Source organism: Cebus imitator, unplaced genomic scaffold (genome assembly GCF_001604975.1).
Source record: "Cebus imitator isolate Cc_AM_T3 unplaced genomic scaffold, Cebus_imitator-1.0 Scaffold239, whole genome shotgun sequence".
NCBI lineage: Eukaryota > Metazoa > Chordata > Mammalia > Primates > Cebidae > Cebus > Cebus imitator.
This window is the reverse complement of record NW_016107554.1, coordinates 1838227-1862493: the sequence shown is the minus strand read 5'-3', so window position 1 is coordinate 1862493 and position 24267 is coordinate 1838227. Positions and strand designations below refer to the sequence as shown.

Genomic DNA, 24267 nt, shown 5'->3' with positions numbered 1-24267 from the left:
TCGCTCTGTCACCAGGCTGGAGTGCAGTGGCACGTTCTCTGCTCACTGCAGCCTCCACCTCCCAGGTTTAAGCAATTCTCCTGCTTCAGCCTCTCGAGTAGCTGGAACTACAGGTGTACGCTGCCACACCTGGATAATTTGATAATTTTAGTGGAGAATAGGTTTCACCATGTTGGCCAGGATGGTCTTGATCTGACTTGTGATCCACCTGCCTCGGCCTCCCAAAGTGCCAGGATTATAGGCATGAGCCACTGTCATATTCAATCAACAAATATATACTATTTGCCTACTAAGGGGCAGGAACTCAAGAAAATAGGCATAGACTAATAAGCCTTCCCAGCTATTACCTCCACCTAGTCAATTTTACGTTTTCTCTATGGAAAACCTCTTTCAAAACAGTTTGAAAGAAGCTTTCTAATAAGCCACTCCACATCTTAGAAAAAGTTCTCATGTTTAAAAACAAAAAAAGCAAAACCTGTAATTAACATGTTACTTGCATCCACATAGATCTATGTTCTAGGGTTACTGCTAAGGCCTAAGAACACAGAGTACAGAATGCTAAATTCTAAAACACTGGTATCCAAAAATTTTGGGGCATAATAATCACCTGGGGAGTTTATTTAAACATATAACACCATGTCTATCAAATCAGGATTTTCTAGAGGAATGCATGTTTTTTATTGAAGCACTTTTCTTTTCATAAAACGAAAACCCTCTTTAAGACAGATTTCTTATTTAGTAACCTGTTACTTAATAGATGACTGCATATGGTTATTTTCATACTAATTCCCCAGTTCCACTCATAAATGTTGTTTTCCTACTTTACATTCTAAGTCTATGAAAATTGACAATGACATTTAATGCACTGTTGAGAAGACAGATTTTAAGCTATGCTGTAAAAGAAAAAATGGCAAACAAACATCTTTATATTTCTAACATTAGGCTAAAATATAATCAATTTTTGATAATAAAAATCATTGCCAAGTGGCATTGCAGGCTGTTTTCAAGTGATCTGAAGAAATATGTACACTGCCTTTTGATCAAAATTAGACAAAATAATGGATGACTTCATAAGTCAACTAGGGTTTACAACACCAACCTGACTGCTGTCAGCTTCTGCTTCCAGAGCAGTGAGAGGTTTGCTTTTCTAAATAAGTATTCCTATATTGTAAATGAAGTTAAAAAATAATTCTCAAAAATAGCAGTTACTGTAATCTACAAACTATATTATCAAAATTGGTCAATAATATCCTCTAAAGACACAGACAAAATGAATGTCTCTGCTTATTGCATAACCAATCATCTTCTATCAATACTGATTATCTTGTAGTTTCTCTGAGTTGTTTCAATTTATTGCTGAGAGTAAAGTGGTAGCATTATGGCTACTCCATCACTCAGAGAAAGTTTTTTTTTTAAAAATGTGTCTGTAATAGTGAAGTCCATATCTTACTTTTTTTTTTTTTTTTTTTGACTGTTGCCCAGGCTGGAGTACAGTTTCACGTGATCTTAGCTCATCACAACATCCACCTCCCAGGTTCAAGCAATCCTCCTGCCTCAGCCTCCCAAGTAACTGGGATTACAGGCACCCGCCACAACGCCTGGCTAATTTTTATATTTTTAGTAGAAATGAAGTTTCACCATGTTAGCCAGGCTGGTCTCAAACTCTTGACCTCAAGTGATCCACCCGCCTCAGCCTCCCAAAGTGCTGGGATTATAGCCGCAAGCCACCATGCCCAACCCCATATCTACCTTTTAAAAATTAATGTGTAGAAAATAAATCAGTGTTGCTTTTCCATTCCTGATAAGAAAAAACTCATGGTTTGTCTCAATAACTCGGTCATTATTTTAAAACTTTAAATATATATTTATGGAGTTTTCTTTCACCTCAACTTATCTATTAAATGTTTAAGACGCTGTTTCCTCCTGATAGAGTTTGGATCTGTGTCCCTGCCCAAATCTTATGTTGAATTGTAATACACAGTGTTGGAGGCAGGGCCTGGTAGAAGGTAAGTAGATCACGGAAGCAGATTTCTCAGGAATGATTTAGTAATATTCCCTTGGTACTGTCCTTGGGATAATGAGTGAGTTCTCACGCGATCTGGCTGTTTAAAAGTATGTGGCAACTCTCTCCTCTTTTGTCCCTGCTTTTGCCATGTGACATTCCTGCTCGCCTTTACCTTCTGCCATAATTGTAAGCCTCCTGGAAAGTCTGCCAGAAGCGAAGCACCATGCTTCTTAGAAGGCCTGCAGAACTGTGAGCCAATTAAACCTCTTATAAATTACCCTATCTTTGGTATTTCTTTATAGTAATGCAAAAACAGACGAACACATTCCCTTATATGGTAGCTACTGGTTGGATTATTCCAAAGCTGGCACTGAAAAAAAAATACTAAATAAATTTTCAAGGCTATCTCAATGTTGAAATTCTGAAGGCATTTTAATAAAAGAGGAGGGTGATGAGGAGTAAAAAGTACTTGGGTTTTCTTTTGCTTTAAAGTAGCCACAAACATGTCTCTGTGTGCTTACAACTTAAATGCAGACATGAGTAAAATAAAGGTTGAAATTTAATAAACAAAAGAGTACTATTCCCGGAGACACAAAAAGAAATAGGAGCCATGGCATTTTGGGGATAAAGGGGATGAGGGCTGTATTAGTCCACTCTCCCATTGCTAAGAAGTACCTTAGACTCAACAGTTTATAAAGAAAAAAGGATTAATTGACTCATGGTTCCACAGGAAAAAAGGAGAGAAAAGCTTACTAAGAGAGACAGAGATAAGCAATTAGTGGAGCATAAAGCTCTTGAAGAAACAGCAAATCTGGGGCAGAAGACTAATGTGGAAACTTTAACATCTGGGAGTATAAGGAAAGTGGGTCTAAGAAGTGGGGCAGAGATTCAAGAATATGGTATAACTTTCTTCTATACTTTGATCTAGGACTGATCTTACTTTAAGCTGTGGAGAAATGGGAAATATTAGAGGCTTAGATTGAGGGATCCATAGAAAGGTAGATAGGGGATAAAAAACTTGAGAAGAGTGAAACTTGAAAAAGAATCACTCTTTTAGGAAGGGGATGAACTCTAGCAAAGAACATAGTAGAGTAGATGTTCCTGATCTTTATTGGTTCACAATGGGATGGAGAAATAAAACATATATCAGGTTAACTATTTTAACAGTTAACTTTTGAGACTTTTGGAGCCATAGCGAATGTTACAATCCTGAAGAGACTTCCTTTACCTGGATAACTACCAAGATATATTCATTTATTACAAGGAAGAGTCATTTCCAATCAATGGATGCCTCTAGGCTGCAGCGGATTTCTCCTGTAGTATCTTGTGTGAGTTGGAGGGGAGAAGGATCCTGGCCTCAGCCACAGTGCCAGGGTCTCCTAGTGGGAACTCAGTAAACAGCCTTTTACCTTTCTACAGGAACATATGAATGGTGATGTGAAGCAAAGGGATGAAATAGCCAAGAAAAAAACACCTTAATCACTAAGGAAACAGGAACAGAGTAAGTTTGAAAAGAGATAGAAACAGCAGAAGTTTGTAGTGGTTTAGGAGAACAAGGAGATTTAAAAAAATAACTACTTCATCCTTTCTGTCACCTAGGCTGGAGTGCAATGGCGTGATCACAGGTCACTGCAAGCTCAAACTCTTGGGCTCAGGAGATCCTCCCACCTCAGCTTTCCCAGAAGCTAGGACTACAGGCATGTGCCACCATGCCCAGCTAATTTTTTTTATTATTATTATTTTAGTAGAGACGAGGTCTCACTGTGTCACTAAGGCTGGTCTTTAACTCTTGGGCTCTAGGGATCCTCTCGCCTCAACTTCCCAAGGTGCTAGGATTACAGGCATGAGCCCACTGCACCTGGCTTTCTCTGCTTTTAATAAGACTATAATGACTGACTTATTTAGCCAATTGAATTGCAATGCCATAGGATGCCCTGGGAGTGGCTTCAAGGAAAAGAGAATAAATATATCACTGATAACTCCTCAGGGTTTAATGAGCTTTGAACGTGACTGCTAAAGTTCTAAATTGCAAATAAGCATCTGAAAGCTTTTCAAGACTAAAGAAAATGTAGAAAAAGGAAATTGCCTTTGAAAACTAAAACTTTCTCCCTGCATTCCACATTCACTCTACTGTGTTCTAACCAATGACAATTTAGTTGAAAGTCCCAGGCTGCTGCTCTTCTTTCTTCTTTCTCTTTGGCTCTCTTAGGATCCGAGTAAGTTTGGAATGAAGAAGAAGTTTGGATTGAAATGTATAGTTGCTAGTATTTCTTTCCACAGCTGCTGGTGTGTTATTGTATAATTTTTTAATGTTTTATTTATTTATTGGGAGGGAGTCTTGCTCTGTCACCCAGGTGGAATGCAGTGCCCAATCTCAGCTCACTACAAGCTATACCTCCAAGGCTCAAGTGATTCTCCTGCCTCAGCCTCTGGAGTAGCTGGGTCTATAGTCACACGCAACCACGGCCAACTAATTTTTGTATTTTTAGTAGAGATGGGTTTCACCATGTTGACCAGGCTTGTCTTGAACTCTTGACCTCAAGTTATCTGTATGCCTCAACCTCCCAAAGTGCTAGGATTACAGGGCTAAGCCACCACACCCGGCCTGGTGCATTATTTTAAAAAATTAAATACATGACTTAAACAGAAAAAATTTAATTCAAGGAAATAGAAACCTAAAGAAAATTTAAAAGCCTCAGTATCTAAATCAATAACACAAATGATCCATTAATATTTCTCATATATGTGTACACATACACGCAGGTATATATGTGTATAAATGTACACACACACACACACATAAAAGAGATCTTTCTTTTCTTTCAAAGGACTACAACTACATTTTGTGGAATTATATATAGGTTAAAGAACCAAAAGCAGGACAGGCCTTCACATACCCATGTTTTCCTTTGATAAGGCATCATCATAACAAACATTTTCAAAAGAGTATGTTAAAGTTGCTTTCCTAGAAAAAGAATGACAGATTTAGTTTCAAAAGATCAATTCTATATATTTAAATGACCATTTATGTATATTCATTGGTAACTGTAGATTTTAAATATATATATTTTCTTATCTTAAAATAATTTTCTTGGTTGTTTTATGTAGTAAGACAGTATGCTGCAGTGAAAAAAAAAGACTAATATTGTTTTGAGCTCTCACTATGTGCAAAGCAGTAACAATTTACCAAGCACCTTACACAGGCTTTTTCATTATCTCCTCCAAAAAAACCTGCGAGCTGTTTCCGTCATTATATAAAGAAACAATTTGAGATATCAGAGAAAAATGAGAAATTTGACAACTTAGGTAAATGGTAGAATATGGCAGAACTAAATTCTGTCAGACTGCAAAATCCATACTGTTTCCACAATTCTATGTTTTTATCACAGAGTCAGAAGAAATTTGTTCAAATATAATTTGTCTAACCCTAAGATCTTGAGAATGTCACTGACTTCTCCAAGACAGGAAATCTTCATTTTTTAAAATGCAGATTATAATATACTTCCTAACTATTGATAGGGTTACTGTGAAGTGTAATGAAATAAGGCAGTGGAAGTCCATTTTTAAAATGTAGTTACTCATCTTCTGAAAAAGTACAAAGAAGAAGAAAATGGCTTCCTATAAGTGTCAGTCCTTGTTTTGAGAAGGATCCCTCCTAACACAGCACTGATTTCCATTCTTTAAAAAAATGACTGGTTCAATGATAAACTCTAAAACTTGTCATCTGTGGCTTATCAGTTCATTATGAAAACCTGTTTCTGGTTTACATTACCTATTTTTAAACTAAAAGCCTGATTCTCACCTGATTGCTCATATGATGTTAATCTTTAAAAGTTCTAGCTCAAAATATTTCATAAATAGAAAACTTTTACTACTCATAATTCTATAATTCTTTTAGAAAACTGTAAACACAGTATTTTTCAAGTGAAATAAAATCAAAGACTGTGAGAAAGGTCATGCAATAACTAAATCAAATATATATTTCAATTTTATCATAATATTATTTAATTTCTAAAAGCATACCTTTTCCTTTTTCTAAATTTGGGCTTTTTCTTTTCAATATTATTTTTAGAAATCTGCTTCTATAAAACAAAGACAAAAAGATGATTAGTTCGTATGGGACTAAATCAGCTCAGCAAAATAATGGGTCCCATGCAGTTCAAGAAATTGGGCCAGAAGAAACGCTCTGGCCCATAGCCCCAAAAACATCTTTAAGTCTAGTCAAGCACTGCATAGTCACTGCAATTGGATGGATCTGATCACTTTTCAGGAATGGCAAACTGATCTGATTTGGATGCTTACCTTCTATATTATTCACTTCCCCTTAGATAACTTCAAAAACACATAAAAATACTAATAAAAACATCTTAAAGATGTACACACATATATAATCTTTAGAGAAAGAAAACAAAATCCGATGCTAGAAGCATATGAAATGTAAAGCTATTAATATATAGATGGAAACTGTCGTGGTGAAGGCCCAAAAGAAATTTGTACCAAGATAAGGGACCAAAGGAGTTTTGACCTGGGCTTTTCATGTCTAGACAAAGGCAAGTGACATGATTTGAGCATGACACTGGTTTGACAGGTATGCTAATAATGTTCCATAAAGCCTAGGGATTTCAAGGACTTTTTCTGACCATAACAAGATAATAGGAAAAACTTCACTCACCAGGACACAAAAGCAATATGGTAGTACACAGTCTGACATGGGGAATTAGACGGAAAAAAGCAATAATCCTAAAAGAATGAAAACACTAGGTCTATACCATTAAAGTGAGAAATCCAATTTCATGTCTCCTGAGATTTCCCAATCAAATAATTAACAAGACTTATCCACTAAGACAAAAGTAAGTAAAAGAGCCAAGAAATTAATGTGAAAATGTATACAGGATCTTCGTAATTCGCAAGTATTAAGATTAAGAGTGTGTAGATCATCTGCGGAAGAAAAAAAACCATAAAATAATTTACACTGTATAGTTTAGTTGACATAAAACTCAAAAACAGGCAAAGCTAAAGTGTGGCCCTACAAGTCAGGATAGCATTTACCCTGGAGGTGTGAAGTGTGACTAGAAGAGGGCATGAGAACACTTCTGGGGTTCTGGAAATATTTTGCTTATTGATCTGGTGCTGGTTAGAAAAGAATGCTCATTTTATTAAAAAATTCATCTAATTTTATTTATATTTATGATTTTCATTTCATGTGTTTGTATTACAGCAATAAGCTCAAATTAAAAATAAATATAGTTATTAAAGGGTTAAAATGGGTTAGAAACTATAATGACCAACTTCAGGTTTCTATGATATCTATGAGCTATGAAAGAAATTTAAAACATAACCAAATATAGTGAGGTGTGGTGGCGCATGCCTGTAATCCCAGTTACCCGGGAGGCTGAGGCAGGAGAATCACCTGAACCCAGGAGGCAGAGGTTGTGATGGGCTGAGATCATGCCATTGCACTCCAGCCTGGGCAACAAGAGCGAAACTCCAACTCAAAACAAAACAAAAAAAAGAACCCAATCACACTTCTAGAAAGTCATGTCGTTGAATTTAAAATCCAATGGATGGCTTAAAAAACTGATTAGAAACACTGAAGAAAGAATATTCTGGAAGGTAGACTTGAAGAAATCACCAAATCTATAGCAGTGAGAGAAAAAATACTTTTTGGAAGAATAGCTAAGAGTCATGGGGAACAGAATGATAAGGTCGAGAATACTTCTGAAAGGAGTTCCATAAAAGTAATATAGAAACAAAATGGAAGATAAATATTTGAAGTTATAATGCCAAAGAATCTTCCAGAATTAGGCCAGGCATGGTGGCTAATGCCTGTAATCCCAGCACTTTGGGAGGTAAAGGTGGATGATTATCAGAGTTCAAGAGTTTGAGACCAGCCTGGCCAACATGTCAAAACCCAGTCTCTGCTAAAAATACAAAAAATTAGGCATGGTGGTGCATACCTGTAATCCCAGCTACATGGGAGTCTGAGGCACGAGAATTGCTTGAACCTGGGAGGTTCAAGCCACTGCACTCCAGCCTGGGCAACAGAGTGATATTCCCTCTCAAAAAAGAAAAAAATAAAAGAATTTTCCAAAATCAAACATGTCAATTTGTAAAAGCCCATGGTGCCAACTATAAAGGAAAGACAATTAGGCTGTAATAGATACCATATCAAAACAATATCCAGGAATATATCTTCAGTTAAACTGTATCCAATAAAACTATAATTCAAGAAGATAGCCATACATGTGTGTTTGCTGAGACTGAGGTGTATAAAAAGGTTCAATACTATTTTTTCTGCTTTTTGTGATTGTTGATTTCCATTATTACGAAAAAAAATTACAATTTTTAAAACAATATTTTTCAAAAGAGTGATAATTAAAAAGAACTTCGCTGAAAGAGCTACTAAAGAATGTACTTTGAAGGAAGAAGATTGAATCTAGAAAAATCAAAAAGAAGTGAAGATAAGTAAATGCTCAACATTATGTAAATCTAAAGAAACACTGACCTAAAAAAAGACTAATTGGTAATTGAGTAAAGAACAAAGGGGATTTACAAAAGTAAACAACTAAATTGAAGAGGAAAAGGGGTTAGACAAACATGAAAGCATCTTCAGAACCTTGAATTATTCAAGAGAAGAGTGACAGTGATTAGATTTAAATGGTTAAGCCAATTAAGCATGTTCATATTAAGGATAATCACCAAAAGAAGAGAAATACAAGTAATTTTTTTAAGGAAAATTCATTTTTATTATGTCTAAAAATATGTACTTCAATAGATAGAAAAATTGGTAGTTTTAATACTTGGATAGACAGATAATGTCTGTCTATTCAGTACATTTATTATTGAAATTTGCTGTTAACATTTTTGAAAACATTTTTTCCTTCAGTATCCTGAAGAATGAAGTACTTTCCATTTAAAATCTTGTTTACATTATGCACTATCATTTGCTCTATTTGCAAGTTTCATACTTTTGTTTGAAAACCACTTTAAGCTATTAGTTCCCATGAGATAGGATCCAACAATATGACCCATATAAAGAATAGACACTTGCTTCTAGTTGGTTCACTTGCTTCTAGTTGGTTCACATCCGGATAGCTGAATGACTTCCTGAATCCCTTTTGCCATGAAATTCAATTCATCTTCCAGACCGTCATTATGTTTACCTCTTCTCCTTTTCTCTCCAGTGTTGATCCTTTTCACTCCAGCATTGCTTATGCCCAAAGTCTTTCTTGACATCCGGGGTAGATTCTTAGCCTTGACTCTCATGTTGATAGCTGAAAAGGCTACAAGCTCCAGAGTGTAGCTAGCAGGTGGTAGAGACTCTAGTTCCCTTAGTGACCATGAAGTAGAGATTCAGTTTCAATTGTTTCAATCCCTGCTGATCCTCAATGGACATGCACAGTGTTTGTAAATGATTAATTTAGAAGAGTTAAGAAATTTGTACATGATCATCTTCTCATGGAATATCCTAGGCTTTTCTGATGGAAACTGGTGGCCTCTTTTCTTATGTTTTCAGGTTGGTCAAGGTTCCTCCTGGTTTGGTGGGGCATCTCTGATGCATAGTGAAGCAGCTAGGAATGCTTTCCTATAGGTCTAGGGTTGGCTGATGTAGGTAGTTCTGCCCTATATGACTTGCATTTTCCTAAGACCACTGGGTAAATTTGGGTTAGTCTAGAGGCTCAAACGAAGAACAAAAATACACGAAGCCTCTTAAGGACTGGGTTGGAATTATCACACTGTCACTTCCACCGTATTCCATGGGCCAAAGTAAGTCACAAAGTTCAGCCAAAGGCAGGCAGTGAGGCAATATACTCTTCTTTAGAAGGGGCAATTGAAAAGGGTTTGGCTAAAAGAAGTTGGTCACATCTCCCGATTTCAAAAGTTATGACAAAGCTACAGTAATCAAGATAGTATGGTATTGGAATTAAAATAGAAGAATGGATCGATGGAATAGAATTGGGAGTTCAAAAAACACTCTCACATACATGGTCAACTGATTTTTAGGAAGAGTCCCATGACAATTCAATAACAAAGAACAGTCTTTTCAACAAATGGCACTCAGACAGAACCAGTACATGACTGTTCATAATGGCATTTTTTATAATAGCCAAAGATTAGAAACAACCCAAATGTCCACCAATGGATAAATAAAGTGTGGTATATCCATATAATGAAATACTATTCAGCCATTACAAATGATGAAGTACTGACACATGCTATAATACAGATGAAAAGTGAACAGCCAGACACAAAAGGCCACAGTATAATATCATCTAAGATGACTAAAACAGGCAAATCGATAGAAGCAGAAAATAGATTAGTGGTCACCACAGAAAAGGGAGAGGTGGGAAATAGGCAGTGACTGCTAATGGGTATAAAGCTTCCTTTCAAGGTGATGAAAAACTGTTCTAAAATTAGGCAGTAATGTTGGTTGCAAAACTTTGAATAAACTGAATGGTATATTTTCAAAAAGTGAACTGTATGGTATACAAATTACATCTCAATAAACTGTAATTCAAAAAACAATGACATGGAAAGGTTGAAACAAAGAGGAGCAGTTGGTCACACCTCTAATTCCAGTGCTTTGGGAGGCCAAGGTAGGCAGATCACTTGAGGTCAGGAGTTCAAGACAAGCCTGGCCAAAATGGTGAAACCCTGTCTTTATTAATAAAGTATAAAAATTAGTTGGGTGTGATGGTATACAACAGTAATTCCAGCTACTCAGGAGGCTGAAGCAGGAGAATCGCTTGAACCCAGGAGGTGTAGTACAGTGAGCCGATATCACATCACTGTACTACAGCCTGGGTGATAGGCTATCTCAAAATAAAAAAAATAAATAAATAAAAAATAAAAAAGAAAGGTTGAAAGTAAGGAGCTGGAATATAATATATTCATAATTATTAACAAAAGAAACCTAATGTAGCAATATTCATGTTAGAAGAAAAGCAGACATTAAATCAAAAAGCATAATCAGAGATTAAAAGGGTTGCTACTAAATGCTAAAAAATTCACTCAGAAAATATAATTGTCTTGACCTATTACCTAAAATATTAGTGCAGTAATTTTGATGTGTGTCCCCTCCAAACTTCATGTTTAAATGTGATCCCATGTTGGAGGTGGGGCCTAATGGGAGGTGTTTGAGTTATGGAGCAAATCTTTCATACATGGATTAATGCCCTCTCTTGTGGGTGAATTCTCAGTCTATTAATTCTCACTACAGTTGTTTGTTAAAAAGAGACTGGCACCTTCCCACATTCTCTTACTTCCTCTCTTGCCATATAATCTCTGTATCTGCTGATTCCCCTTTACCTTCTATCATGAGTGGAAGCAGGCCCCTCACCAGAAGCTAAGCAGATACCAGCACCATGCTTCTTGCACAGCCTGCAAAACCCTGAGCCAAATAAATCTTTTCTTCATTAATTACCTAGTATTCCTTTATAGCAACACAAAATGAATTAATACACTTAGCTTTAAAATGTATAAAGTGGGCGTGGCGCGATAGCTCACGCTAGTAATCCTCGCACTTTGGGAGGCCGAGGCAGGTGGATCACAAGGTCAAGAGATCAAGACTATCCTGTCTAACATGGTGAAACCCCATCTCTACTAAAAATACAAAAATTAGCTGGGTGTACTGGTACGCGCCTGTAGTCCTAGCTACTTGGGAGGCTGAGGCAGGAGAATTGCTTGAATTGGGGAGGTGGAGGTTGCAGTGAGCTGAGATCTTGCCACTGCACTCCAGCCTGGCGACAGAGTGAGACTCCGTCTCAAAAGAAAAAAATGTACAAAGTGAAAACACAGAATTACAAGTAGAAAATGCTAAATCTACAGAGTTTTTTTTTTTTTTTAGCCTCTCTTAAAATTTCTTACACAATTTACCTCTCAAAAAATAATAAAGCAGAAAAAAATAGTGAATAGGGTAATTCAACCCACAAACAATAAGCTTAATATAATGAACATACATTGAACCTAGCATTGAATAATTAAAGAATACATATTGTTTCCAAGCTGAAACATTTATAAATTTGACCACCTACTGGGTCACAGAGGAAGTCTCAAAAATATTAAAATAATCTCTATTTTACAGACCACATTCACTGACAAAAATGCAATAGCATGAAATCAAAACTCAAAAGGTAGCTAACTAAAATTTGTAATAAATTCATAGAAGCTGAGATTGCACTACTGAACTCCACAGAGCGAGACCCCGATCTCAAAAACAAGAATATTGAAATACTGTTTTCTAAATTACTGATCTCCATCTCCAAAGACAACATAGATCTATTATTTCCATCTTGTTATTAAGTATCATCTTAAATTATCTGCATGTTTGAGCATAAAGTAAAAAGGGTTAAAGTAAGCAGGGTTAGAAGAGGAAATAAGATTAAAAGATAACAAAGTGAAGAGCACTTTATAGGTACTAATGGAAATACCATTAAACACTTATCATAAATCAGGGGGAGGATTCCTGTTGGAAAAAAAAATAAATTATTTTTCTACTTTGTTAAGTGACTGAAACGAACAAGTCAGTATTTGCCAAAATGCTCTATGCCTTCCTGCTTTGAGTCTTTGATAAAATGTAATGGAGAAAAGCACAGAATTTGGCATAACACGATCTAGAGTTAAGTGCTTATTCTAGCACTTACTGGCTATGTCACTTTTGGTGTCACTTGACTACTCCAGTAGCCAGCAAGAGTCTGGTGTAAAGTAAACAATAAATATTTGCGGCCTAAATGACTATTTGGCATTTCAAGGTCTTGTTTTGTTAAATGATGCCAAAAAATTTCTACCTCAAAGTATTTGGGGGAAGATTAAATAATATGCCAGAAAATATCTAACTCTCCTTGCCAATTAGTTGTTCAATCATTGTTTACCTCTGGACCAGTGTCCAGAGTCTTACCTTTTTGTTTATAGCACACGACTGAGGGAACTTAGCACTCTGGTATAGTAGGAGATGGGTGCACTGGTTTCCTAGGACTGCTGTAACAAATTATCACAAATGGAAAAGCAAGAGAAACGTATTATCTTGCAGTAATATAGGATAGAAGTCTGTATCTGGTGAGGGCACTCATTAAGATGGGCACTTAGGGCCCATCTCCAAGATGATCTCATCTTAATATCCTTACCTTGATTACATCTGCAAACATCATTATTCCAAACAAGGTCCCGTTCTAAGGTTCCAGATGGATATATCTTTTTGGGACCACTATTCAACCCACTACAGGTAGATACTATAATATTTACCTATCCCATCCCTCCCACTTTTCTTCCTACCATTGCAGAGCTGATTCTCTTATGTTGTCTAGCCTAGTACTATTCAGAGTAAGGGCCATTATGTGTCAGAATTAACAATACCTGGGAGCTTGATGAAAATGCAAATTTTTAGGCTCGGCTTGGTGACATGCCTGTAATCCCAGCACTTTGGGAGGCTGAGGTGGGTGGATCATGAGGTCAGGAGCTTGAGACCAGCCTGGCCAATATGGTTACACCCCGTTGCTACAAAAAGTGCAAAAATTAGTCGGATGTGATGGCGTGTGCCTGAAGTCTGGCTACTCGGGATGCTAAGGCAGAAGAAATGCTTGAACCCGGGAGACAGGCTGCAGTAAGCCAAGATCATGCCACTGAACTCCAGTCTGGGCAACAGAGTGAGACTATAACTCAANAAAAAAAAAAAAAAAAAAAAAAAAAAAAAAAAAAAAAAAAAAAAAAAGAAAAAGAAAAAAAGAAAAAGAAAAAAAGGAGAAATGCAAATTTTTATGCCCACCCTATCAGATACTCTGGGGGTGGGTCCCAGGAATGTGTGTTTAAATAAGCTCCTTAGATGACTCCCAAGAAAATTAAAGTTTTTGAGACACTGATTTAATGCATCCCACCTATCCACACAAATATAACACTATGTGTCACTGATTCTACATAAACCAAATTAAGTTTTAATACTTTCCTTGTTGAGTGTACAAAACACATGTATATCATTAGGATTGCTGACTGGAATTGCAAATGATAGAATTGCCTTTAATTGCAAAGTACAGAAAAACCATAGAACTGTGTTTACATTAGATTTATATGATCTGCATAAACTGACTTGACAATTGCCCATTTCCTAAAGTCACTATTCAGCTAAATGAAGTGTTTATTTTTATTTTTAAACACAAAGAGTAAGTCTGTTAGTTCTGTTAAATCTGGGGGTGTGAAAATTTGATTCAGTATTTTATGCTCAGGGAAGACATAAATATGTTTTGTAATCTTCTTTTGAGAGTAATTGTCAGTCAATAATCACTAAAGAGCTGCCTACTTCGACAGAATTTCCAAAAGTGAATATGTGTGCTTTGAATAACGTACACAAACTCCTTGTTAAAAGTTAACATATAAAAGGAAAAGCCAATATTCTCATTTCGCTTTGGAAAATCTACTTAGAATAAGGATGAAAACTAGTTACATGCAGCACTGCAAATGATGGTTATTATTTAATCTGAGTATCCGGAGAGCACAAGTCTAAGTCTTTGGGCCGAGACAATGATTGCTTTCAACTCTCCTTTGAAAAGGAGGGGAGGATTAAAATGATCATTTTATGGCCCTATTTTAGATACTATTTCAATAGAAAGAACATACATCTAGTGTTTCTTATATATAAATGTCAATCATCAATTGCCACACGCTCCAGTCTAGCCAAACTTTAGTAGAGTTCGGCATTCCTATGAGATTTGGACACTATCAGGAACCAGTCTGTGGCAATATGACTCATAAATATCTTGCTATTCCCTGCACTCTCCCAGCCATCTGTAAGTTTACAATAAAGCACTGTAGATTTCTCTGCTTTGAGGGGCTTATCAAAGAGATTATTGGAGTGTGTATTCAAGCAGTGAACTAAGACACAAGAGAGCACTTTCCCTAAAAATAGCAGTTGATCACCAGCCCACCTTAAAGAAAAGGCATAAAAGGCCTTTGATTAACACTTAAAATCCTGGCAGAGGATAGAAATACCAGGAAACTTCAAGGAGCTCTATGATTTGGTGCTTCACTGGTAGTTTTCAAAGCCTTACATTTAATTTAGTTTTTAGGGGTCTTTGACTATCTATACCAGAGATAGACCATGAAAATTCAGTTATTTCTTTTTGTAATAGAATAGATTTCACTTATAAAGAGTTTAAGAATACTAAGGACTAATCCAGACAGGGAGTCCAGGGAGGGAAGAACAACACGGAAAGCAGAATTTGTGACACAGTTGCTTAGCTGATTGAAGAAAGCCAGTCAATTAGATTATTTGACCTCTAATTTTTGACTTTTTGAAAATCCAAATCAGTTGAAACAATTCCTATTTGAGTGCAGGCTTTTCCTATGGCCAACAGATATCTTAGCAAGGAAAATGTTGGGAGAAGATACTGTTTGTAGGGAAGACTGTCTAGAATCTGTGTTTCAATTAAATTCTAAAAAGCTGATGCAGATAGTATTCAGTAGTTATAGTACTCATACTATTTTTCTGGACAAAATAATTAATGGCAAGTGCTTCATTATTTGTTTTATAATTTTTCTCTACATCAACTAGAATAGTAAGGAAAACCAGACTGATTATTGAACCCATGGATCACTGTCAAATGCTTTAAGCATTTACCTTCAGTATAATGCGTAAGATCTCTCTCATACATAGGAATAGACAGACTCTCCACAATAGCACAACCAAAACATTTATAAACTTATTTTAAAAATGTTGTCTATGCTGGGTGTAGTGGCTCATGCCTGTAATCCCAGCACTTTGGGAAGCCGAGGTGGGCATATCATGAGGTCAGGAGATTGAGACCATCCTGGCCATGGTGAAACTCCGTCTCTACTAAAATACAAAAAATTAGCAGGGCATGGCGGTGCACACCTGTAGTCCCAGCTACTCAGGAGGCTGAGGCAGGGGAATGGCTTGAACTTGGGAGATGGAGGTTGTAGTGAGCCAATATTGTGCCACTGTACACCAGCCTGGCAACAGAGCAAGACTCCATGTCAAAAAAAAATTGCCGTCTAGTGTGTAGCAGAGTATAAGTGTAAGATGTATACCTAATATAAACATCTCGTGATATGGCAAATTATTTCTGGAACAAAGTGAAGGAATTATTATTATTATTATTATTATTATCATTATCATTATTTGAGATAGGATCTCACTCCCGTCACCCAGGCTAGAGTGCAGTGGTACAGTCTTGGCTCACTGCAACATGAACTTCCCAAGCTCAGGGGATCTTCCCACCTCAGGCTCCTGAGTAGCTGGGACCACACATGCACGCCACCACATCTGGTAAAATCTTTTTATTTTTAGTATAGACAGAGTTTCACCATGTTACCCAGGCTTGTCTTGCACTTCTGGGCTGAAGCGATCCACCCACTTCAGCCTTCCAAAGTGCAAGGATTATGGGCATGAGCCACCCTGCTTGGCAAAGTAAAGGTATTAACTATATAAACAAAAAGACAAATAGCACCTTGAAGTCATTATAATTTTAAAGAATTTAAAAAGTAATAATTTATAGGTTTATAAAGAAAGAAAGGAGGTTTGTGTCATTTGACGTAAATGAAAAGTTGAAAGGCTTGTGGACAAAGCCAAATTCTTATAAATTTGAAACTGTAGACTTGAATTCTGCTATAAGGCAATTCTCTTTTCACTGACATTGTGTTTTTTCCAGTGATACCTCTCCCTTTGCAAGTAGAATAGCAGCATAACTATTAGGCATAGAAAAATCACTTAATATAACTAGTGTAATTGCTACAATGTGTAAAATACAAACTCATTATTCAAATTCCTATTCTATGTTTTATCAATAACCTATTGATTGGTAATACTGGTTCTGGTTCTAATGGAATGGAGTGAAGATGATGATGGTGAGCAAAAAATATTCCAGAGTTCAGAGGAGACTCAGATTCATTTTGTGTGGAGTCTGAAGTTGGAAACAGGACTTATGTGTCTCTGAATCAGAGAGAAAGTATTACACTTGTAATAAATAGAATCAGCAAAATGCATTGAAGAAAACTGCATACTACAACCTTAGGTCCAAACAACAAAGGACAACATCTGGCAGCTGTTCACCATTTGATAACAGTTACTTGAGGAAGATTTTGTTTCTTAAAAAAAGAGCAACCACATTTTGTGGAATCATCTTTCTTGCTTTCTGGTTCAAAGTTAAGATATAAAATGGAAAACAGAGAGAGTTATGGTTGAAAAGTTTCAAATTTTTGGAATCTGCAGCACCAGATTTTAAGTATTATCAAACTCAAATTCCAAGTAAATTAATCTCAAGTGAAACTGTAAATGGGCATTATGTACAGAGAAAAATTAATATAAAACTAGTTATTATAAACAGTGACACTCAAAAGGGATGCTTTTTTGTTTGCTTTTTAGTAATAAGAATGAAAACAAGTCTTAAACAACTAGAGAAAAATCACTGATAGATAAACTTCAATTTTTGTTTACCAAGGACCAGATTTGCATAATTAAACTCTGAATTTTCTGAGATAATTCCACTCATTGCACTGGGAAAAAAAACCACTGGTTTAGGAAGGCATCACTATACCCCTCTCCACGTCTACTTTCTTACAGCAGCCCCTTAGAACTGCAACCCTAGCAACAAGCAGCCCAGCAGCCCTGTGAATGGAAAAACTGCCCCTTATAGCTAGTTGCTAGCCAACATTTCTTATACTACATGCCCTATAAACTTTGAGAATAGTGTGGTCTTCACACTAGGACACACTATAGTTTTTTCTCCAGGGGAGAAAAACAAAGGAGTTTTCAACTCTGCCATACTCACCCCTGATATGCCTTTCCCCTGTACCCCTCAGCTCCTCCCACTCCCACTGGCCATTTTGTGAAAACCACAAGTACGCAGTTTGGCTGAAGTCAGATCCATGATGGGAAAAACAAACACAAAACAGAGTTAAGCAAATATACAAGTCTCAACAAAGACTTTTTCTTTTTTTAATTTAAGGAGCAAATACAATAATCTGCACGAGCAAATATGTATTCTGAAGCAAGGGATCTTTGCTTGCCTTCATAAGTGGTGTATAAAAGGATTTGGAATCAGAGATTTATCTGTTTCCTCTAATTGTAATATTTTACTACTAATTGTTATCCTATAGAATTCCTATAGACTTTAATTCAAGATAAAAGAGGTAAATCTTGCAAATGAATCAAGCAGGTTTAGTTATGAAGTTACTAAAGAGTATCTTGCTGAAATCACCCTCTGGAAGGCTATTTTAATACTGCCTTGTAAGGAAGCAGTTTCCCTCGACAGATCTTGAGCATAGGCCAAATGAAACTAGTATAAAAAGAACTTTCAGGAGGGGTGTGTGTCTCATGCCTGTAATCCCAGCACTATAGGAGGCCAAGGTGGGAGAATTGTTTGAGCCCAGGAGTTCCGTATCAGCTCGGGCAATGTATCGAGATCTTGTGTCTACAAAAAACACAAAAATTAGCCAGGCATGGTTGTGCTCACTTGTGGTCTCAGCTACATGGGAGGCTGAGGCAGGAGGATCACTTGAGCCCAGGAGGTCAAGGCTTCAGTGAGCTGTGTTCATGCCAGTGTATGCCAGCCTGGGCGACAGGGCAAGACCCTGTCTCAAAAAAAGAAAAATTAACTTTTTATGTTAAGATTTACACTGGTGATTTAAAGTAATAAAATGGATAAAATGGATAAAAGTTTACATTAGGAAACTTTCTGGGTGAGGAAAATTATTTTGATTGCGGATGGTAGTTATGTGAGTATATATATATTTAAGAAAAATTCATCAAACTGTACACTTAAGATCTCTGCATTTCACTGTGTTTAAATTTTACTTCAATAAAAATTAAATTACAAAAAAGGTGAGTCAAATGTGTTAAATAAAATTTATAGGAGGTCATTGTTGTGGACTGTGCCCCTGCACTAGGCTCCAATAATCCAGACCAAACTAGAATGGAATCACTTGCACTAGGTATCACGTAATCAAACTGAACTGGGAGACGAGCCAGTTTCCCAAAAAACAGGAGATTCACAGCAACCCATAATAAGGGTCACAGTCAACCTAAGAAAGTGCTATCTGCTTTTTCCACACAAGGAAAGTTACTTGAAGTAACCTGATGCTAACCAATCTGTTTTTTTACACAATGCTGTTTCCTTCTTCCTGCTGGAGCTGCCTTACAAAAGCTGATCATTCTGCTAATCCCACCAGAGCACCCTTCTATTTCATAGATAAGATGCTGCCAGACTCATGAATCACTAATAAAAGTCAATTAGATCTTTAAACTCAAATTGTTGAAATTTTCTTCTCTTACAACTAAAAGAAAGCTATAGTAACAGTACTGAAAATGGCAAAATGGTGATGGAATATCTGGATGACTCAAGTTTGGGGAACACTGGCCTACGGAAAGGTGAATGATGCCCAAAAAGTAGAATACAAAAGGAAATTACATGAGTTTTGAAGCCTGACTGTGACTCTTCCCAAGGGGTTCTGCTGCTTGCTATTCTTTTCTGAGTTTCTCTCTGCCTAGGGCTAGAACCCAGCAGTAGGGCTCTGCTATAATATTTATCTTCTGGGAAGGATGCATATAAAGCTAAATAAATTAAGGGAGTTGCAGTACATGAATTCCATATTAATGGCAAGCTTAGCAATTAACACAAATATCTAGACATCTAGCCATAAAATGTAAACAACCTATCCTGTTAACCGGTCTAATGAAAATTTTCTGCTTGTTATAAAAAATTTTTGTAGTAACTTTGGGGAGAAATATTTTTTATCAGAAAATATAATAGACAAAATTCCTCATACATAAATGTGTAAATCAATAAAATGGTCATTGTCATTCAAATAGTGTAAGTTGAATTATTGGTATTAGTAAGTATTAGGGAAAAAAGATACACATAATATCTGTACGTAAACAAAAAACTAAAAAAGAGATCCTTTTCCAGTTAGTAACAATATTTGGGATAGAGTTAATAGAAAATATGTTAAACTCTCTATTGAAAAAATCTAAATAAAAATAAATCAAGAGCCAAAATCTGTTTCTACATGGATGCATTTAGTATTATAAACATGATTTTTCCCTTAAATTAGTACATAAACTTTTTACCTCGTGTCAAAGAAACAACAACCAATTATGATATAAACTGGCAACAACATCTTTATTATACTAATACCTGTCAATGACAATTATGGCATTTGCAAGCACTAATGGTGAGAGCCCTTCAACATAATCCTTCCACCTGGGAATTGTCCTTGAAAAAACAATTCAACAAACAGGGTAGAAAAGGAAGCTATACTGATGAAGATTTTCATCAGTGTTATCAGTAACAATAGAAGAAAGGTTAAGTGAATCGTGAAACATATTTTATATTAATAAAAGGACAGCCTTTAAAGCATGTCTAAAAACACTGAAAGCTCCAAAAGAAACAATTTTACTACATACAGAAAAAGAACTACAAAACATTTAAAAGGAAAATCAGAAAATGTTTGCAACATACTGACAAGTTATTAATAACTGATAAGAGTGTCTACACCTACAAATCAATCAGAAAAAATATAACCTCCCCCAAAATGGGTAAGGTATAACTAGGGAATTTTCAGAAGAAAACCTAGGCAATACCATTCAGGACATAGGCATGGGCAAAGACTTCATGACTAAAACACCCAAAGCAATGGCAACAAAAGCCAAAATTGACAAATGGGATCTAATTAAACTAAAGAGCTTCTGTACAGCAAAAGAAACATATCAGAGTGAACAGGCAACCTTCAGAATGGGAGATCCTTAAAAAATCAGGAAACAACAGATGCTGGAGAGGATGTGGAGAACTAGCAATGCTTTTACACTGTTGGTGGGAGTGTAAATTAGTTCAACCATTGTGGAAGACAGTGGCAATTCCCCAAGAATCTACAACCAGAAATATCATTTGATCTAGCAATCCCATTACTGAGTATATACCCAAAGGATTATAAATCATTCTACTATAAAGGCACATACACAGGTATGTTTACTGCATCACTGTTCACAATAGCAAAGACTGGGAACCAACCCAAATGCCCATCAATGATAGACCGGATTTAAAAAAAATGTGTCACATATACACCATGGACTACTATGCAGCCATAAAAAAGGATGAGTTCATGTACTTTGCAGAGACATGGATGAAGCTGGAAACCATCATTCTCAGCAAACTAACACAGGAACAGAAAGGCAAACACCGCATGTTCTCACTCATAAGTGGGAGTTGAACAATGAGAACAAATGGACACAGGGAGGGGAACATCACACACTGGGGCCTGTCAGGGAGTAGGGGGATAGGGGAGGGATAGCTTTAGGAGAAACACCTAATGTAGATGACAGGTTGATGGATGCAGCAAACTACCATGGCACGTGTATACCTAACAAACCTGCACATTCTGCACACGTATCCCAGAACTTAAAGTATAATTTAAAAAAGGCATAGCTAATCCTAACTATCTAATAGAACTACGATACTAAGTCTGAGAATTTTAAATTTTCTTAAATTCTTATTTCCTATGTCCTTCTAAGGAGAAATCTGGAAGAAAAGTACTAGCATTTATTAAGCAACTACTAAAATACATTAACTATATGTTATTATAATTGCTTTGTATATTAACCTCTATAAAAATCATACAGGATAATCATTATTGTTACCAATTTAGAGGGACTGATTAAATGAGGCTAAAAGATGTTTACATTAACTTGCCTAAGGTCACACAACAATTAAGTAGCAGAACTAGCTCTTGGAGACAGAGCTGTCACAGTTATGTTTGTATTCTTCCACCACAGTATACTGTTTCCTAAAGACACACTCACACACACACAAAGTTTGTATGTATATAAATACACATACATACATTTACTTATCTATTCAAACATCTTTTAAAATCTATTATAGGCAACACCATCAGCTATTCCACCTGTCTTCCTGGTATACTTGTTTTTTATTTTATTTTTTTATTATTTACCTTTAAGCCAACTTGACTCAGATATTTACTATATATTAATTCTGGTCTGCACAAGTCTTTTGATATTCTAAAAGTACTTAATGAGCTATTATGAATATCTTACAGTTCATGCTGTATCAGGGTGGGAAGGGACTTACAGAAGCTAGACCTACTCCTTTTTATCAAGTGGAACTCAGGGATATTAGTGTAACTTACTCAGAATCTCTTTCATTCAGACTGCTGCCAATGGGGCAGAGGTGATCAGGGAGGTGCATGTGTACTACCCACCTCTAATCACACACGGCTAAAGAGCTTAAAAGGGGAGCTAAGTAAATAGCAGAAGCTTGTAGACAGAGCTCTCATACTTGACCCCAGGAATACCATTCAAAGTAGGCACTTAGGAGTAGTATCCAAGATGTCAACATTCTTATATCTTGGTTCAAAGAGGTGGCAACGACTGTTAATACAACTCAGCACAGGCCAACACGTAACTTTAACAACTTATTCCTCAAGGTCTTTTCATGATTCAAGGGAAGCAGGAAAACATTGTGAGTACCTTTGATCTATCAATTAATCTTTGGGAAACTATCATATAGAAATAATAGTACCAGCACTTAAAAATATATATGCAAGGATGTTTACTAAATCATTTCTTATAGCAGCACCAAACCACACGGGCAATTTGAAAACATCTACATATTCATCAACATATGACTGGTTAATAAAACTTTGATACATCTGCTATGGTATGGTATGCAGAATGTTAAAAACAGGTCTGTATTTATTAATCTAAGTATTTAATCTATAGAGTAACATATATAATGAGATCTCATTGTAAAAAATAAAACAATCACAAAACATTTATACATATACACACATTTGTTTATATAAAGACATAAGTATTATCTCTGGTTCACAAATGAAGAAAACAGTGTTGACCACTGTGAAAAACACAATGCAAAGATGGATGATAAAAAAGCAAATAATTGCTTCTAGAGCTCCTCATCCTGGGTTGCAAATCTTAACAGTTTGTATTTTGTTTATTTATATGAATACTTACATATTATACAAATAATATATGTAAATACTTATGTATTATATAAATAATATACAACATATACGTATGTGTTATATAAATATTATATAATGTATATAAATACTTATGTATTTATATAAATTAAAAAACACAAACTATTAAGATTTTCAACCCAGGATGAGGGGCCCTAGAAGCAATTATCTGCTTTTAAATCATCTATCTTTGTATTGTTTTTTGCAGTGGTCAATATCCCTCTGCCTGTTTCCTTCACTTGTGAACCAGAGACAATATTGAATATGCCCCATAATTGTTGAAATAAAATGAAATAACATATATGTAGTGCCTGGCACTTGATTACCTAATATATTTTGCCATTATCTTTTTCTTTCATACCAACAGCTTTCTTTTATATATGTATAATATTTTACATAAAAAAGTACTCATCTTTAAAAATATTATGTTCAATATCCATAAAACCAAACTGTAAAGAAAAATAAAAGCTACCTTACTAAGTGAAATTAATATTCAAACCTTAATGAGGCTGTCTTGTCAATATTTTAATAGGAATTAAGGAAAACTAATTAAGATTAAATAGAAATATCTAAAAGTACCATGTGGCTAGAGCAAGTTCCTTAACTTCTCTAACCACAAATGACCTTCTTTATAAGACTATGATAATAATGTCTGCCTTGTTTTCCCCTTGGGGTCTAAAGTGAAAGACAATGTTTGTGGAAATGTTTTATAATCTTACTAACAACACTAAAAAATATTTATTTATTTATTTAATTTATAAAGAAAAGAGGTTTAATTGACTCACAGTTCTTTGTGAGTCAATTAAAATCATACAGAACTGGGGAGGCCTCAGGAAACTTACAATTATGGTAGAAGGCAAAGGGGAAACAAGGCATGTCTTACATGGTGGCAGGAGAGAGTAAAGCTGGGGAGTGCCACACTTTTAAACCATCAGCTCTCATGAGAACTCACTCACTATAATGAGAACAGCATGGGGAAAATCTGCTCCCATGATCCAATCATCTCCCACTAGGCCCCTCCCCTGACATGTGGGATTATAATTCAACATGAAATTTGAGTGGGGTCACAGAGCCAAACCATATCAGCTATTATGAATAATCTTTTATGAGCATTCACACACAAATTTTTGTGTGGATGTACATTTTTATCTCTTGAGTACATACCTAGAAGAAGGATTGCTGGATCTTATGGTTAATTTATGTTAACTTTTTTTTTCTTTAAGTTGTGTGTGTGTGTGTTTATATATATATATATATATATA

At 35.9% G+C, this 24267-nt stretch overlaps 1 protein-coding gene across 1 annotated transcript in view; it reads right to left on the bottom strand.

Annotated features, from left to right (window-relative positions):
* Nucleotides 1–24267, bottom strand: part of ZCWPW2 (zinc finger CW-type and PWWP domain containing 2) — a 155777-nt gene that overhangs the window by 5090 nt on the left and 126420 nt on the right. Inside the window, exons 7-8 of the mRNA XM_017498256.2 lie at nucleotides 6029–6087; nucleotides 4903–4970 (exon numbers count right to left, since the gene is read on the bottom strand). Coding sequence (XP_017353745.1) covers nucleotides 4903–4970; nucleotides 6029–6087 — 127 coding nt within the window. The remainder of the gene's footprint in view (nucleotides 1–4902; nucleotides 4971–6028; nucleotides 6088–24267) is intronic.